Below are 17865 nucleotides of genomic sequence, written 5' to 3'. Positions count from 1 at the left end.
GTGGGGGGTGGGGGGTGGGGGGCGTGGTGCCATGCCATGGATGGGTGTGGAGGCTGGAGGCTGTGTGGGTTCTGAGTTCCAAGGAGCAGACAGAGTAGCGGTGATCCCGGGGTCTGCGACTGCATGGCAAGGTAAGATGGGGCTCGTGTCTGGGAGGGAGGGGAGAAGGCACCCCGATTCCCCCTTTGATGAGAAGCTCCCCCACACCCACTGTCTTCGGTTGCAGACCCAGGTACTCGCCAGGTCCTGAGACAGAACTCCAAAGGCAGGGATGGCTGGGACCTTCTCCCTCCACCCACCAACTCTATCTACCCTTCCGATCTCCTTTCTATCGTCTTCTCACCTCTCCTTCCTGCCTCCTCCCTTCCTTTGCAGCCTTCCCCCCGCCTGCCTTCCCCTCCCCTCCTCTGCTTTCCTCCTCTCTCCATCTCTCCCTCTTCCCTCCTTTCCATTTTCTCTGCTTTCCTACCCCTCCCCTCTTCCCTCCTTTCTTTCACATCTTCTTCCTTCCCTTCTATCCCTTGCCCTGGCCCCTCCTCTGCCTTCCTTTCCTCCTTCTCTCTTTCTGCCCCTTCATTGCCAGCCCCCCCCCCCCCCGAGTGTGAGAGGGAGATGGCTTAAGGACGAAGTCAAGATGCCCCCCCTCCCCACTTACGTCACGAAGCCGCGGCTATAAAGTGAGGAGCCGGAGCCGGAGCCCGCGAGAGGCGGGCGCCGAGGCCGGACCGGAGCGCAGGCATCGCGAAGCGGGCCGGGCCGGGGCTGAGCCGGGATGTTTTACTCAGGGCTTCTGACCGAGGGGGGCCGCAAGGAGGCCGACATGCGGGAGGCGGCGTCCCTGCGGCAGCAGCGCCGGATGAAGCAGGCTGTGCAGTTCATCCACAAGGACTCGGCCGACCTGCTGCCCCTGGATGGCCTCAAGAAGCTGGGCTCCTCCAAGGACACGGTGAGTGCCCCGGCCCCGGGGCCACGCTCGGACCCTGTGCCGCCCCGCTGGCTGGCCCTCCCTGCTGCCTCTCGGCACTGTCCCGTCGGCCACACCGGCTGTCCCTGCCCCTGTCCCTGCCCCTGTCCCTGCTGCCACAGGACATATTCTCTCTGTCACTCTCTCTCGTGGTGACTCTTGCTCGTCTCTGGCACCGTGGCCGTTAGGGGGATGCTTTCTGACTGACACTGACACATTCATCGCTTGTCACCGTCCCCACTAACGCTGGAGACCATCCTTGCCAGCCGGGATCCCTCGGTCTCTCTGTCGCCCTGTTTCTGTCCCCATAAATCCTTTTTTGTCATCACATCCTTCACTCTTCTCCCTCACTCTTGCTGTCTTTTCACTCCCTCTCAGGCTGTCAGGGCTGTTGCCACCTCTGCCACTGTTTGCTTCCTCTGTCTTTCACTCACTCTTTTTAGCACTATCTGCCTATGTCACCTTGTCACCAGAGACTTCTACCTGGTCCTCCCGCTCCTGTCCCTCTGCCCCCTCCCCATATCCCTGATGTGCCATTGCTTTTCCACTTATTTCTCTCTCTTCAACCTCCTCTCTTTGAATCTCTTTTTTTATTTCCTCAGAGAAAAACAAATCTGACCTCCCAGAGCCTCCTCACCTCCCTTCCCTCTTCACCACCACCGGGCTCCTGCAGCCATATGGCCACCCCTTCCACTTTATTCTTTTAATAATTTCTAATCAGAATCAGGCAGATTAACATAACAATGGAGGAAAGCTTGGCGCTCTCATCTGCTGGCCCAGCTGGGCTAAGACTAGGCTGGCCTGATGACTCAGGTCATAGGGACTTTTTTTTTCATAGGTGTGAGCTGCTATGGTGGGAAGGGAGGAAGATGGGAAAGACAAAGACTTAAGGGAACAAACGCCTCCAAATGGCTTCTAATGTATCCCTTCCCCTACATTATATGTTTTAAACCAGAATTCTTAGGGATCCCAACAGCCCCTGTTCCTAGTTTTACATTGGTCATATTCACCTGACTGAAGAGAACGAACGACCTTTCTTCTGCTTTTTTTTTTTTTTTTTTTTTTAGTTTGTGTGAGGCAACTGGGCTTAAGTGACTTGCTCAGCATCATACATCTAGTATGTGTTAAGTGTCTGGGACAGGATTTGAATTCAGGTCCTCCTACTACAGGGCTGGTGCTCCATCCACTGCTCCATCTAGCTGCCTCCTTTTGGTCTACTTTAAAACCATTATAGTGAGGAGTAAAGGTGGGCTAGGGATCGATGCTTCAGATTTGACTTCAGGTTTCAATTTCGTCTCCCTATTAAAAGTAAGGAAAGGAAAGGAGCTCTCATCAGTAAGGTACCATTCTAAGGGATCTCTTTTGCCAGAGGAAAGAGGGTTCTTTAACTAGATTCAGGCCATGATTTTCAAAGATTGACCCTGTGACCTTGGCATTTTGTGACCCATCTACCCCTGATGAAAGAATAGAATATGGAAATCCAAATTATAAGAAAGGAGATAGTCTGTAGAGCTTCCAGAGATGCTGCTTGTCACGAAGATGTGAATGAACTGGAAATAGTCTTGAACCAGAAACATTCCAGACCCTCTGAAGATGGAGCCTTGACTTCCAGGACAAAAACCCACTCTTAACTTATGCTGACCCTGGACCAGGTTTCCTAGATTTGGAGGCTGCTACCCTTGTAAGGTTTTTGTTTTGTTGTTCTTGTTGTTTACCTGTTATCATAAACTCAAGTATCCCTTTTCCTGAGTCTCTTTGAGGCTGGAGATTTCATCATTCATTCATTTAACCAGCATTTATTAAGAGCCGATAGCATGCATACTATTAGGAGAGCAATGTGTTCATCATGGAATCATAGATTTTAGAAAGGACACCAGAGACCATGAAGTTCAACCCTCTTTATTTTATAGATGGAGAAACTGAGGAATAGAGAAATTAAGCAATGTGCCCAGGATCACAGTCAGATGTGAGTGAGGATTTGAAATCAATCAGATTTGCTTGATTCCAAGTCTGGCACACTAAATATCATTTAGTTGTCTCTGTTGATCTTCTTCCTTTTCCTATTCTTTGGATTTTCTGAATATTTAATTTTGAGACTTTTATGAGATCTGATTTATTGAAACTGACTCATCCTCTAAGCCTCTAGGTGCAAGCATTGAACAGGTGATTAGAGATTCGACTCTCATTGTTAACACCCTAGTTCTTCACAGATGCCAGCACCACCAGTGACTTGTCCCTCCCAGGGCCCTTGTGACAGAGATTTATATGAAGGTCATTTTTCAATTAGGTAACATACAGAAGGCATCTGCTCTGGGCACTTGTTCTTTTTTCCCCAGGATCAGAGGGGGCTCCCCAAACAAGCCCAGCTCCAGAAAATCAGATATTCTTGCTGCGCCTGTAGGTGCCCATCTTGAGAAAATTCCCTTTTCTGGCAACAGAAGATAGTTAAACTCATGTTAAAACACGGTGATGGGCTGAAGTTGTCAGCCTGCCAGGTCAGAAGAGAGTATTTGGGATGCTGTCTGATTCTTTCAGCTGCTGCAGATGGGGGAGGGAGGGAACTCCCTGTCCTCAGCCCAAATTGGCTCATGTTTGTCATGATCTTCACAGTTAGGAAGCAGCTGGGCCATAATAATTCAAGAATGCTGGATTCAGAGTCATGTGACTCTGGGATCGTATCTAGACTCAGCAACCCACTTTTGTCCTCAGTTTCCTTAATGTAAAGTTAGTGGTGAGTATCAGAGCTTTTTGAGCTCGAAATATTGGGATCTTAAAATGATAGCTCGAAAACCGGCTCAGATTCATTCTGAGCAAAGACAAGAAAATCCTCTTCCTTTCTTAGACACCAAAGTTATTTTGTCTGTTTTTGTTCCAATCAGACTTCAGCTTATCTCTTCCCCCCCTCCCCAGAGCTTTGGTTGTAAAGGCAACTTTATCTCATGTGGATTATCAATTCTTTCATTTTTCTTCCAAGCTACTGTGTCCTATATGGGAAAAGTACCTCTGCTTTCTCTCTGCTTGGCTGGCTGCTGTCATAAGAGGTTCTCTTCTCTCCCTCTTCCTCTCCTTCTCTTTCTCTCTCTCTCTCTCTCTCTCTCTCTCTCTCTCTCTCTCTCTCTCCCTCCCTGCCTCCCTCTCTCCTTCTCTCTATCTGTCTCTGTCTGTCTGTCTCTCCCTTTCTTCCTTCTTCCCTCCTTTTTACTCCCTCCCTTCCCCCTTCCTCCCTCCCTCCTACCCCCTTCTGTCTGTCTGTCTGTCTATCTCTCTCTCATCTTCCCCCCCCCTTAATTCCACCTCTTTGAGAAGTCTTGGAAAGCAAGAGGAGAGGAAGGGAGCATCCATAAAAAGCAATGTAATGTCAAACAGCAGCAACCAGATGTTGTACTCAGCAGGGGAAGACAAAGACAAGACCAGTTCGTTCACATCTCACCTTTGCTTGTTTATGGCAGGAATTCCCTTTGCTCATTCCTTCAATAATCCCAATGAGCTCAATTGTACATTTGATTTTATTTGCTTGGGTCACAGCCACGAAGAAGAGCATAAGTGGATTTGGAATCTGTGTAAATTCAGGCAGGGGGAGCTTGGAAACGGGGCAGTGCTGTCTCTTTACTAGGGCTTCCCACATACCTTGTAAATGACTTTGTAAATGTACTCCAATATAAAGAAATGAAGTTTACCTTGCAACATCTGTCACATGGATCTGGAAAATGATGTAGACTAGTAGACTACAATCCCTCAGGCTAACATTAAGACTTGGAAAATGCAGAAGAAAGTTGAACAGTTTTTGCTTGAAGCCAGTTGTGGTAATGAATAAGATAGTCTTTCTTCTCTGAAAGAGAGTAGTAGGAGAGGAAGGAAGGAAAGAAGGAAGGAAGGGAGGAAGGAAGAGAGGAAAGGAGGAGGGAGGGAGGGAGGAAAAAGGGAGAGAGGGAGAAAGAAGGGAGGGTGAGAAAGAGGGAAGAAGAAAGGGAGGGAAGGTGAGAGGGAGGGGGAAGGGAGGGAGAGAGTGGAGGGAGGGAAGAAGGGAGGGAGGGAGGAAAAGAGGGAAGGGATGAAAGGAGGGAAGGGATGAAGGAAGAGAGGGAGGGAAGGAAGGAAAAAGGAAGAAAGGGAAGAAGGAAAGGGAGGGAAGAAGAGAGGGAGGGAGGGAAGGGATGGAGGAAGAGAGGAAGAAAGGAAAGGAGGGACAGGGAAGAAAGGAAGGGAGAGAGAAAGGGAGGAAGGATAGAAGGAAGGAGGGAAAGAGGGAGGAAGGGAAAAAGAAAGAGGAAGAAAGAAGCAATGAAGAAAGGAAAGAAAGAAGAATAAAGACTAAGAAAGAACAAAGTAATTTAAAGTGAGTCTGTATTGGGATATATTTTTAACATGCCCATAACAATAATTGGAATTGCCAGAATAGGTTATTTTAGTTGTCAAGTCTTGAACCATATTGCTTCTGCCAGGATCTCCTGCTTGAGGCTATTTCATGTCCTTCACTCCTCAGTGATCTCTCTAAGGCAAAGAATTTTTGTTCATGTGGGGTTATTTCTATCAATATTTACTATATTAGAAACCATAATTTTGCAAATCTCTTTAAAGTCTGGCTTAACAGAGGACAGCTGGATTCTTATCTCTGTTTCTTCCGTAAATATATTATTTCAGTTGAAGTACATGAACAAAATCAAGCCGCACACAGATGTATGGTTGGAAAGGAGAGAAATATTTTAGTACCCAAATAACATCTTAATGTTATTATGAAAAGTTTTGACTTCACAGATATCCTGAAAGGGTCTTGGGGATCTCTAGGATCCACAGGCTACAGTCATTACTCTAACTGTACTTGTGGACAAACAGCAGTGTTCTATAGCCTTTTTTCCACTTCAGTGGATTTAAGTGTCCCACTTTTTAGGGCCTTTTTGTTATTATTTTTATTTATCGTAAATGCCTTATAATAAAGTATCAGTAAAAAAGATCAGATAGAACGAAAATAAAATTCTATGTAAAATTATAAATTGCTCAGTTTGTCATAAGAAAAAAATAAATTATTTAAACTTTACCATAGAGATCCCTTACCAAGAGCTAATTATGTTTTGATAATCATATCATACTATAATTAGTTCCTTTAAAAATTCTTTGCATTTTATTTTGTTCATTTTAAGAACATTATTCTGAAAAGAGATCCATAGGCTTCACCAAACACTACCTAAAGGCTCCATTTCTTTCTTTCTCTCTCCCCTTCCTTCTTCTACTCCTGTCCTAAGGATAGAAAGGAAGGAAAGGAGGGAGGGAGTATGTGTGTGTGTGTGTGTGTGTGTGTGTGTGTGTGTGTGTACCAATTGCCCTTTTCATTTAAAAAAAGTTTTCAGCTATTTAATAATACAATGCCTTTGTACATGAAGTTGACCTTTCTGATTCTTCATAAAACCCATCATTTTAGACCTCAAAGAGACCTGGAGAGTGTCTATAGTTTAATTCCCTTTTTTTCTTTGACGAAAACAGAAAGGTTGGATAAATTGAACAAATATGAAGAAACCAGATCAAAAATCCAGCTTTCTGGCTCACAGCTCAACTTATCATAGGCTTGTGGTGGTGGGATGTAAGGCAGTGGGATTGAGACTTTGGTCTTTGAATCTCCTGTATAGCACATCTCTCTCTGATCAGTAGCATTTATTTAAATGTCTGTTGACTGGTCTGCCAGCAGTGGTGAAGAATTGATGTTGATCTATATTGATACTTTCCATCAGGAAATAGACAGAGTGGGCTGCCATAATATATCAAACTTTAGGACAGATATCATGTATTCCTGCATAAAAGAAGCTTTATTATTATCTACAAAAGTTTATTTAGTGTTTTCTATGCAGGGGGTGCTGTCCTAGGTGCTAACAATACAAAGATGTATTTAAGACACAATCTTTACCCTGCAAAGAATATAAGGATATATTTAAGGAGTCTTTGTCCTTGAGAGTTTACAATTAAGGATTAAGGAGATAAGACATATAATAGAAGATAAGACATTTAACAACAACAACAACTAATATTTATATAATACTGTGCTAAGCACTTTTTATAAATATCATTTCATTTGATCCTCTCAACAACCCTGGTTAGTGCTATCATCCCCATTTTACAGATGAGGAGATTGAGACAAGCAGAGCTTAATTAACTCATCTAGGGTTACATAGCTAGAAAATGTAAGACTACATATGAGCTCCTGTCTGGAAGCGCTCCAGTGCTCTATCCATTGTGCTACCTAGCTTCCTTATTTAAAAACAAACAAAACTAACAAGACAATGTAGTGTGAGAAATGAAAATTTTAAGTGCTCTGAGACTAGGTGACTTTTCAGGTCCCCTTCAGTTTTGAGATTCTATAAGAAAGCTGGGGTCAAAAAAGGTCCTCCCTATAAGAAGGGAGGGCAGGAAATGAGATTTTCCCAGGAGTTGGTTGAGTAATTTCATTCTCAGAATGATAAGATTTTAGAATTACAAAGGAACCTCTTAACCATGGCACAATTCATAAGTACCTACAGGAATTTGTGTGTATGGGAGTATGTACGTATGTGAGTATGGATGTGTGTGTGGATATGTGTGTTTCTGTATGTGCTTGCACACACATAGATATGTATACAGGACTTGAAGCTGACCCCATCTGGATTTCTTTTCTGCAGGGTCTGAAAGTCCCATCCTTTTCACACCTATATTGTGACTAAATTTCCACATCCTTTAACTCTCAGGTCAAGTCCTGTTAATGCCTCAGATCTTTAATCCCTAAAAGGACCTCCCTAGCAAGCAGTGCTAGTCCAGGTACCTGAAAGGATTAATATGACCCCCATTCCTTTCCATCTGTCCAAGGATAGACTGTCCTTGTGACCAGGCTGCCCAGAAGCATCTGTGAGCCTACCTAGGGCTGTCTGTGACTCTGCTCCAGGACTCATGTCACCCTTCACCCCATTGCCTCGAGTCAGCTTTGCTCACAGGAAGCTCCTCTCTTCCCTCCCTTCCATCTTTCTGATGCTTCAAGTGCATCCAGCTGTATGATCCTATTGCTTTCCAAATGCTCACAGCTCTGCAGACCTTAGTGAGTGTTTCTTCTGTCCACCCTGGCTGGGGTCATCTCTTCCTTTACATGCCTGTTCTCTACCAGCACCATTTATCCACAGAACCCCATGATCAGCAGTTACTTTACAGGCTCCTGTGATTGAGAGTTCTTTGCTAAGAGCACTGCCTCCCAATCAATAGGACCTCTTAGTAACTGCTAATATTCTGATGTCACAGGAAAAGCATAGAATGAGTCAGAAGACCTGGGGTCCAATCCCCATTTAGCCACTACTATATGCTTAGACTAATTCCTTCTCTTTGTTCCTACATTTTTTTTAATCCATACAATTAGATGATTTCTAACATCGTTTCCAGTTTTAAAAATACTTGTCATTTTATGAGTACAAATAGTCTGGAGCTGACTATTTTTCCTATTAAAAATCCTCCTCTGAGTCAAAGGGCAGGTGTTTTTTCAAGGGCTTTTTTTTTGGGGGGGGGGAGGTTATCCCTTTATAAGCACCAAGCTCTATTGTGCTGTTGTATTATCTTCCTATGCTCATTTCCAATCCTCTATACAAAGGTTCTCAGCCTCTCCCAAAAGAAGGATCTGAAGGGTAAAGTTCCCTTCCTTATTCTCAATTACCTCCAGTCCAGTTGATATTGAGAATGTAGCCTTTCATCCGTGCAGACAAATGAGAGGGAAGGTTGGAGGATACCTGCATACATCTTCCTATTTCTGATGGACAGGTTGGAAATACTAGACCTGTGGTGAAGGTTTGTAAGAGAATTGCTTTTCTTTGTCTCAGGGTTTAGCGTAGATTAGAAGTTCAACCATAAGGAGAAGGGAAGAAAAGAAAAGGGAATAAGCATTTATTAAGTACCTATTATGTGTTGGGTACATTATCTCATTTGATTCTCACAACAACCCTAAAAAGTAGATTATGATCCTTACTTTATAGATAAGTAAACTGAATCAGACAGAAATAAGACTTGACTCAATATTATATATTTAAAACAGCTAGTAAATGTCTGAGACTGGATTTGAACTCACTAATATTGCCCCAACACTGACAATGAGTTGAGTTGGTTGACATGTGATCTCCAGTTAGAACAGTTAACTTGTGTACAGATCTTGAATGTTTGCAATTGTTCAGTCATGTGACTACATTTGTGGTTTTCTTGGCAAAGATACAGGAGTGGTTTGCCATTTCCTTCTCTGGCCCATTTTAGAGATGAGGAAATTGAGGCAGATGGGATTAAATGATTTGCCCAGGGTTACACAGCTGGTAAGTATATGAGTTAAAATTTGAACTCGGGGAAAAAAGAGTCTTCCTAACTCCAGGGCAAGCTCTCTATTGACTGGACCACCTAGCTGCCCCAAGATTTGCAAAGCACTTTAGAAATATATATATTATCACATTTCATCTTTACAACAATACTCATTATTATTAGCTATTTTATAGATAATAGAGTATTTTTCAATTTGTGCGATCACACATTATTATTGGAAAAAATTATTGGAAAAATAATTTGTGCTACTGATGAGCAACCCATTTCTATGTACCAAGAACTGCACATCAGATGCAAGAATCCAGCGAGGTCCCCGACTTCTTAGCCAGGACATAGATTTATGAGAATGGATACAATCATTTTCACTGGTCCCATTCAGCCGGCTCCACGACCATCTTTGCTGTTTCCACACCCTCCTTTCTTCTGTACAGCCTGAATGAAGAAGATGGTGAGCAGATCAAGAGCCAGATTGAGGCTCTTTTGCCACCCCCTCCGAAAAACAACAGCCACCCACTGTACCCAATTACTGTGGAAGTGCCTGATGGTGAAGCAGGCAACACACGACTCACTGGGTCTCACATGGCCCCCCTGGTTGGGGGTTGGGAGGTATCTCAGCTAAGGTTCCATAGGGACTCACTGAGTTTCACGTGGCCCCCCTGATTGGGGGTTGGAAGGTATCTCAGCTAGGGTTCAGTAGAGACTCACTGGGTCTCACGTGGCCCCCCGATTGGGGAGTGGAAGGTATCTCAGCTAGGGTTCAGTAGGAAGAGCTCTAAGACTAGGAAGAGCTCCTCATCTGCATATATTGTAGCTATTTTGGAAGTTAAGTAGAGATTCAATTCCCAGAAGACTCATTCTATCCCAGAACACCACTGGATACCTGCACCACAAGCTCAGGCAATTACAGCCAGCTCTTAGGAGGAAATGGAAGCTCTGTCTTGGGCACCGTGAGGGGAGATTAAAAAATTAATAATGATAACCCTTGGGGAACTCACAGTCAAAAATTTAACATGGTGGTTAGTTTGCCTTAATAGAAGTAGAGTGAATGTCTAGACTAAAAGAAGTTGGAATCTTGCTGTAACCCTGTTATGGCCAGACTACATCTATATTAACTTTTTCCAGTTCTAGGTATCACATTTTAGAAAGGTTATGACAAATAGAAGTATATCCAGAAAAGAACAATGAGGATGGTGACGGGATTTGAAAACCATTCAACCTGGGGAACCACTGAAGGAATGGGGGCTGTTTAGCTTGAAAAAGAAAAGACTTAAGGCTCATAACTGCCTTCAGATATTTAAAGACTGTTCCGGGGTAAGGAAGTTAGAGTGGACAGAGAAGGATTTTTTAGGGGGTGTCCCAAAAATATTAGTGCAATCTTAAATTTATTAAGCTCAGGCAGCTGAGTGGCTCAGTGGATAGAGCACTGGACTTGTTGTCAATTGAAATCCAGGCGTATGACCTTGAAAAAAGTCATTTAGCCTCTGCCTGTTCCTCAGCTGTAAAATGGAGGTAATAACAGTGCTCGCTTTTCAGATAACAATAGGTGGAAGGCTAAAATAAAATATTTGTGAGCCTTTATAAAATACTTGCTATTATTTTGCTTGATCCCAGAGTCAAGGACTGATGTTAACAATGTTGTAGATAGAGAAGCTAAAGAAGAAACATCAGAGAGAAATGCCACCTTGGAAGCTGGTAGAAGCCGGGAGCCCGAGAAGGGTGGTAGAGTTTATGATGATGGAGAAGAGATAAGGGTGTGGGAGGGAGTTTTCAACATGGCAGTTTTCATTCAAGTGAAAATTACTGGCCATGGGAACCAGAGAAGTCAAGGCTGGAGATTTTGGAAAATTTTCTAAGTGGAATGCTGGTTCGGAGGACTATAGTTACCATCTGAGAAATTCATCACTTTTTGGAGTGAGGGCTTGCTCTGAAACTCAACACGTCTGTCCCACAACAGTGTTTCTCACCTGCCAATCCCTAATAAAATTTTATTATCCAAATTTCTTCTCAAAAACCTGTAAAACTTAAATATGTGTGGATATATATATATAGATATAGATATATATAGATACATATAGATATGTATATTTATATCTATGTATATTTATATTCACATACATATAATTATTTTTATATATAATTATATTTATTATATTTAATTTATATTAGTTTATTCATTTACTTATTTAATAATCTAATATAGTATACATAAAATATTATATTATATATTATGTATAATAAAATAACTATAAACTTAAAAAAGTGACAACTCTTCCTCCCTGCATCTTTCTTTTCCTAGCTCCTCTCTTTTCTTCTTTCTGATTCCAGCTCTCTGAGCTAACATAGGATAGCCTGGTATACCCCACTTGAGAATACTCATAAGTCAAGTCACCTATGGTTTACAGTATTGTCCATAGGGCAATGAATAAACAGTCCACTTAGTCCCATGCAGTGATAGGTGGAACAAGAAGATAACTTAGAACCCAGGCCGGGAGAGCATAGATTTAGAGCTGGAAGCAACTTTAGCGGTTATTTAGTGTCATCCCTTTATTTTACAGAAGAGGAAACCAAGGTTAGAAAAATTAAGTGATTTGCCCAATGTCACCCAGGTAGAGTCAAATGTAGGACTTGAACCTGATGCACAAACTAGTGACCTTTCCATTGTATCTCATGACCTCTCCTTACTATTCATTTCATTGTCACCCTTGTTTTAACTTCCTTTGATGAAAGATGGGGGGGGGGGAGAAGAAGACATAAGAGTGAGAATTGTGTCCCATATTATACAAGGATAATTCATCTAGGTCCTCTTCTCCATCCCCCATTCCCCAGTCTCTTCCCCTGACTCCTCCTTCTTCCTTATCCATCTTCCTGGTCTTTCTAATATTCTTTACATCTCTACTCTCTTTCCCCCATGCTACTCAAAGCAATCTGTTCTCAAAGCAGTATGTTCTGAGCCCCAGGAGCAGTACCTAAAGGGGGTACCTTTGGCAGATGAACTTAAATTTGAATAGTTCAAAAGACCAAGAGAAAAATGAATTCATGGAAGAAGCAGGACAGGGAGAGAAGATTCTTGGCTTTCCTCCTGCTCGCAATTCTCCCTGGCTCAGTATCCTGCTTTTCTTGCTTTTCTCTGAATGAAAATGCACAAAAACCATCATCTTTTCAATTCAACATTTTTCTCTTAAACCTGCAAAGCAATTCAGCCAAACTGGCTTCTCTTTGAGGGATGAAAGGACTCCTGTTGTTCGCATCAGACTCTCTGAATACAGGACAGCCTTCCAGCTTGGAGAGGGCCTGATGCAGTCCGTTAATCCAAACCTCTCCGTGATCTGGCTAAATTCTGTGTGATTTTGTCTCTTACTGCCACGACAGAATTCTGGGGAGAAACGACAGGAAGTAGACCCTGCCTCTGCCTAGTCCTTATCAAATTAAGCTCTCACACTCTTCCCCCACCCCCAACTAACCTCCTCCTTCTCCCCTCCCTCCATGATACTAATTTAAAATCTGCTTTGCCAACAACCAGGGTATTTTGGGAAGCTGCTTCTCCCATCAGGGTTACAATAAGTCAATGAGTCATTCTGATTCTATACCTCATTAATCAACTGTGTAGGAGTGAGGCTTTCTCTTGAGGTCTATTGTATCCCCTTGACCCCCACCATTTCTACATGGACTGAGTGGGTGATTTTTCTGGACTTCAATTTTCCTCGACTATGAAATGAAGGGGTTGGATTAGGTGACCCCCGAGGGGATGTTCCTTCTTATTTCAGAGCAGTAATCATATGATGCTTTGTCTTCTGGGATTTCATAGCTGTCTCTCTGATTCTAGCCCTGCTTCTTGTGAGGGTGGATGATGGACACAGAATTGGGGAGGGTCAAGCATGTCTCAGCGTTAAGGATAGGGGGATTTGGAGGATGGCACTGAAGCTGATTCCCAGACTACTTAGCAGGTACTTTACCATCTCTACCCTAAGAGGAACAGCAAGAGAGAAATAGGAGCAAGGAGTCCCTTTCTGAGAAGCTCTGAATGACTTTCTATGCAAGGTGGTCAGAAAAAAAAATGATCAGAGCTAAAGGAGGCTGGTCCCCGAGTAAGGGAAAGTCCCACTAAGGTAGGACATAGTCCAACAACAAGCATTTATGCTTACTTTGTGCTAGGCTTTACACTAGGATCTAGAGATATAAGGAAAAGCAAAAATACAGTTTCTGCACATTCGGATGGAGGAAGCAACATAAACAACTAGGTAAATGATACCTATACAAACATATTTACATATAAAAGACACCATATATGTATGCGAGTATATATATATATATATATATACATAGATCTACACATATATCTCATATAAAAATATATTTAAGTAAATTATATATCATATATTCATATGTAAAGGATATATATGTTTTCATGTCTTTTATATATAAATATATAATAAATTATATATAGCATATTTATACATAAAAGATATTACACATATGTATACACACATATGGCTTTTAATATATTATGCATAATATATAACAAATTATTATATATAAATATATTGTATATATTGTATTTACCTACCATGTATACATATACCCACATATTTAATATATAAATATAGTATACACAATTTATAATAAATAATCTATAAAGGTATGTGTATATATTATATTTATCTAGTATATATACATATACACATGTCTTTTATATATAAATATACATAATTTATATAAATTATCATGTATAAAGGTATATGTATATATTATATTTATCTAGCATATATACATATGCAAATATGTCTTTTATCTATAAGTATAGTATTCATAATGTATTATATATTAATATATAAGTATAATACAAATATATATTATACTTATATAGAGAGATATTTGCATATACATATACATGCATATACACATACACAGTGTAAATGAAGGTAATTTCAGAGGGCATGAACTAAGATTGGGGGTATAAGGGATACCAGGAAAAGACATCAACTAGGCCCTTTAACTCTTTCTTTAGGATCCAAGTTTTCCAGTTGCCTGGATTGGAATAGAGATCACAGGATTGAAAGACTGTGGGTAGAGGGAAGGCTCTTTTCCACTGGGGATACCTGGAGGGGAGGGACAGCAAGCTAGGGTGAGGAAGGTCCTGACTCCAAACCATTTTCAAGGTCCACAAGCACTTTGGTGGTGTAGGGGGAATTAGTCTTTATGATGGTCCTGCTCTTACAGACCCATTCACCCTCATTACTCAGAGTCTTTGGGGAAAATTTTATTCTAACGGAGCTCCAGAAATAGCCATCTGGTACATGGGCAGCAGATTAGAGTGGTTTGAAGCATAGAACTTGGTTTGTCGTCTCAGAATCTCAGGATTATTTAGTTTGCCCTTCCTCAAGTCAGAAGATTGGGATCTGAATCCTAACTCCTCCACTTAGTTACTAGTTACATAACACTGGGCAAGTGACTTAACCCTGCTGAACCTCAGTTTCCTCACTTGTAAAATGAGGTTAATAATACTTGCTTAGCTTCTTTTCCCAGTTGGGTTGTTTTTAGAATAGCACTTTGTAAGCCTTCAAGTGCTATTACAGGATGTCCCAAAAATCTTATTACATACAATAGTCTTAAAACTATTTTTTTTGTTTTAGTTAAATTGTTATTTCTGCCCTTTTTAATATAAAACCAAACATTTCTGGATTCACTTTGTCATTCTTTTACCTTCCCTTCCCAGAGAGCCACTCATCTTAAAACTATTGAGGTTGAACAAGCTAGTTATATATTTAAATGATTTGCTTAAAACTGAACTAAGACTTTTGGGATACACTGTATAAATGTGTTATTGTTGCAAATGTAATTAATTTTGGGGATGAGGAGCAAGTGCTTCCGACTGAGGTATGGTCAGTGCCCTCAAATACTCCTCAGTGCTTATAATCCTATCCTGAATTCCCCTACAGTAAAAATGAACAGAGTTCCTCCATAGGCACAGAATTCTAGGTAAACCCATACATAGGAGAGATGAGAAGCAAATGGTAAGCAGGGGGAAATGGGGAGGGATCCATAGGTGTGGACCATGACATAAAGCATTAATTTTTTTTCAATGTATTGATCAATTTTGCTGAATTTTTTCTTGAAGAAATTTGTTATAAGGAATATCTCTAAGGGGAGTGATGGAGAAGGGGAAGGAATAGAAAGTTGAAATAGAAATCAAACAAAAGATTGATAGAAATCAAAATAGAAATTTCAATTTCTATTGAAATAGAAAAATCAAAAGATTATGGGAGAAATATCTTCTTTGAGTTCATGAATAGGCTATTATGGCCAAAATAAATCTACCACAAACACAGAAATTATAGATTATTATGTTTATGCACCAGTTCAGAATTGAAAAAACAAAGGGAAAAACCCTGATCCAAGAGTAGGATTCTAGAGGCTTTTTATAGACAAAATTACATCAGAGAGAGAAATCAGTTCTTTTACATATTGCAATGTCATACATCCTCTTATGACCTAAATGTTGAACAAACTTAAACAGAATCATAATCTCATACATCCCTAAGGAAACAAACCTAGTTAAAACAGATTCTATAGGTAAACTAAGTTACAGATTAAACTGAATTTAGAGGGTTCACAATGGGCTGATTGAGAGAAGAGATTTACACCCCTACAAAGTTGGAGTCAGGAAAATCCTTCCTCAAATAAGGTAAGTCAGATTACTTTTGGAAGCCTTGATTGCCTTTTTGACTTCTTATCCGAGGAATGTTTGAGGTTTTAAGTAAATTTTTCACATCTTATGACACAGGTTTCCACCAGTTTGAAAACCTTTTAACTATGAGAAATAGCCCTGACCTCCACATAAAAATGGTGGTTAATAAATGGAAATACAAAATTCTTGCAATATCAATTTCTGAAGGGAATGAGAGGCAAAAGTATAATATTATTTTTTAGGAATACACTATTTTCAGTGAGATTCTGAGACTTTGCCATTGTCTTTAATGTCCGAAGGCAGAGGAGGGTATGGGTGGATGAAGGGCCTGGTGGGTTATGGTCTACCAATTTCCTAAAGTACTTCTCCTTTGCTTTCTTCCAGCAACCCCACAACATACTGCAGAGGCGCCTCATGGAGACCAACCTCTCCAAGCTCCGCAACAGCCGGGTTCCTTGGGCCCCCAAGACCAACAGACTTAGTCAGACCAAATCTGAAGCACTGAAGAAGACTGAGGAAGGGGACATGATCCTGGTGTCCTGCCAGGTGACATGCTGCACAAAGGTTTTGTGGGGGTGGGGAGGAAGACTACATTTCTGTCTGAGAATTAATGGAACTTCTCTGATCAGAGGCTCTTCCTTAGCCCCATTCAGCAGTGTTGACAAAATTTTACTGTTTTGGTCTCGAAACTGTGAGTAGTTGGAGAGATGAGAAGCAAATTGGGGGGGGGGGGGGGGAATGGGGAAGGATCCATAGGTGTGGACCATGACATAAAGCATTAATTTTTTTTCAATGTATTGATCAATTTAATCAATTGTATTGATCAATGTATTAATCTATTTAATCAATTGTATTGATCAATGTATTGATCAATTTAATTTAAAATTAATTTAATTGATCAATCAAATAAAACAGGCCTAGAGATAGGTTTTAGAGATCAAGTAGCAGTTTAATTAATCACTTAGGTGAAGAGTATAGTTAGCAAATTGCAAATTTTCCTGAGCAGGAAACCTCCTGTTTCAGGAAAGGTAGAGATTTTCTACACAAATCAAAGTGAATTACAAATACAATCATTTTCAAGACCTCAATCATTTCTCATGAAATGTCAACAAATCTAGAACAATATGGGTGTTCTGTCCGTCCTGTGGGAACAGTTCGTAGTGTCTGTTTCAAATCAGTGTGGTCATTACTTGGAGGGAACAGAACCAAAGTTCTGTGATAGGAACAGATAGATTCTACTATCTTTGATCCACTTCACTTAACATATGCAGGAGAGCTGCATTATAAGAGTCTGATTCCCAAGCCAGAAAAGGCAGCTCTGAAAAATCTAAATTATTAGTATATTCATTATATATGTCATCTTGATAATTATAAAAATCATAGGAATGATTTTTCTACAAGAGAGAAAAGAACCAATGGCTCTCTGGGGAACATCATCAGCACCAAACTGCAGACAGCTTTGACCTAGGGAAGACCCAGGAACCAGCCTAATGTCCTTTACTTTGTTCCTTAGTGTCAAACCAAGGAAAGAATCAGGGTGCCAAGCAAACTACTAGACCCAGGCAAGATTTATAATCCAGGTAGCAGAATTATGTACGTATGCTTGGAGGAACCACTTATTCTTTTTGTTTCTTCAAGGAAGTCACTTAACTTCCCTCAATCCCAGTTCTTTCATCTGAAATCCAGTTTCTTAAACTGTGAGTCCCAACCCTATATAGGCACTTGTAACTGAATATGAGAGTTATGCAATTATGATTTATTATCAGTAAATGTTTGATTTACATACTTATTTTATAAACCCATATACCTGGGGTCATTTAAAATTTTCTTGGGCAAAAAAGGGTCGAGACTAGAAAAAGTTCCAGCAGTCCTGATCTAAAAAATGGAGTTGGCAGATAGGGCCACTAAGGTT

At 41.0% G+C, this 17865-nt stretch overlaps 1 protein-coding gene across 2 annotated transcripts in view; it reads left to right on the top strand.

Annotated features, from left to right (window-relative positions):
* NRIP3 (nuclear receptor interacting protein 3) overlaps positions 1–17865 on the top strand; it is a 30743-nt gene continuing 12878 nt past the window's right edge. Inside the window, exons 1-3 of one of the 2 annotated variants that reach the window (XM_031941387.1) lie at positions 1–131; positions 786–946; positions 16338–16499. In XM_031941387.1, the coding sequence (XP_031797247.1) occupies positions 32–131; positions 786–946; positions 16338–16499 (423 nt within the window). In that variant the 5' untranslated portion in view covers positions 1–31. Of the gene's footprint in view, positions 132–610; positions 947–16337; positions 16500–17865 lie in introns of those variants that run through there. The other variant, XM_012552502.3, reaches the window with a different exon arrangement.

Source organism: Sarcophilus harrisii, chromosome 6, assembly GCF_902635505.1.
Source record: "Sarcophilus harrisii chromosome 6, mSarHar1.11, whole genome shotgun sequence".
In the NCBI taxonomy this organism is placed as follows: domain Eukaryota; kingdom Metazoa; phylum Chordata; class Mammalia; order Dasyuromorphia; family Dasyuridae; genus Sarcophilus; species Sarcophilus harrisii.
This window is presented reverse-complemented; position numbering and strand designations above follow the sequence as displayed.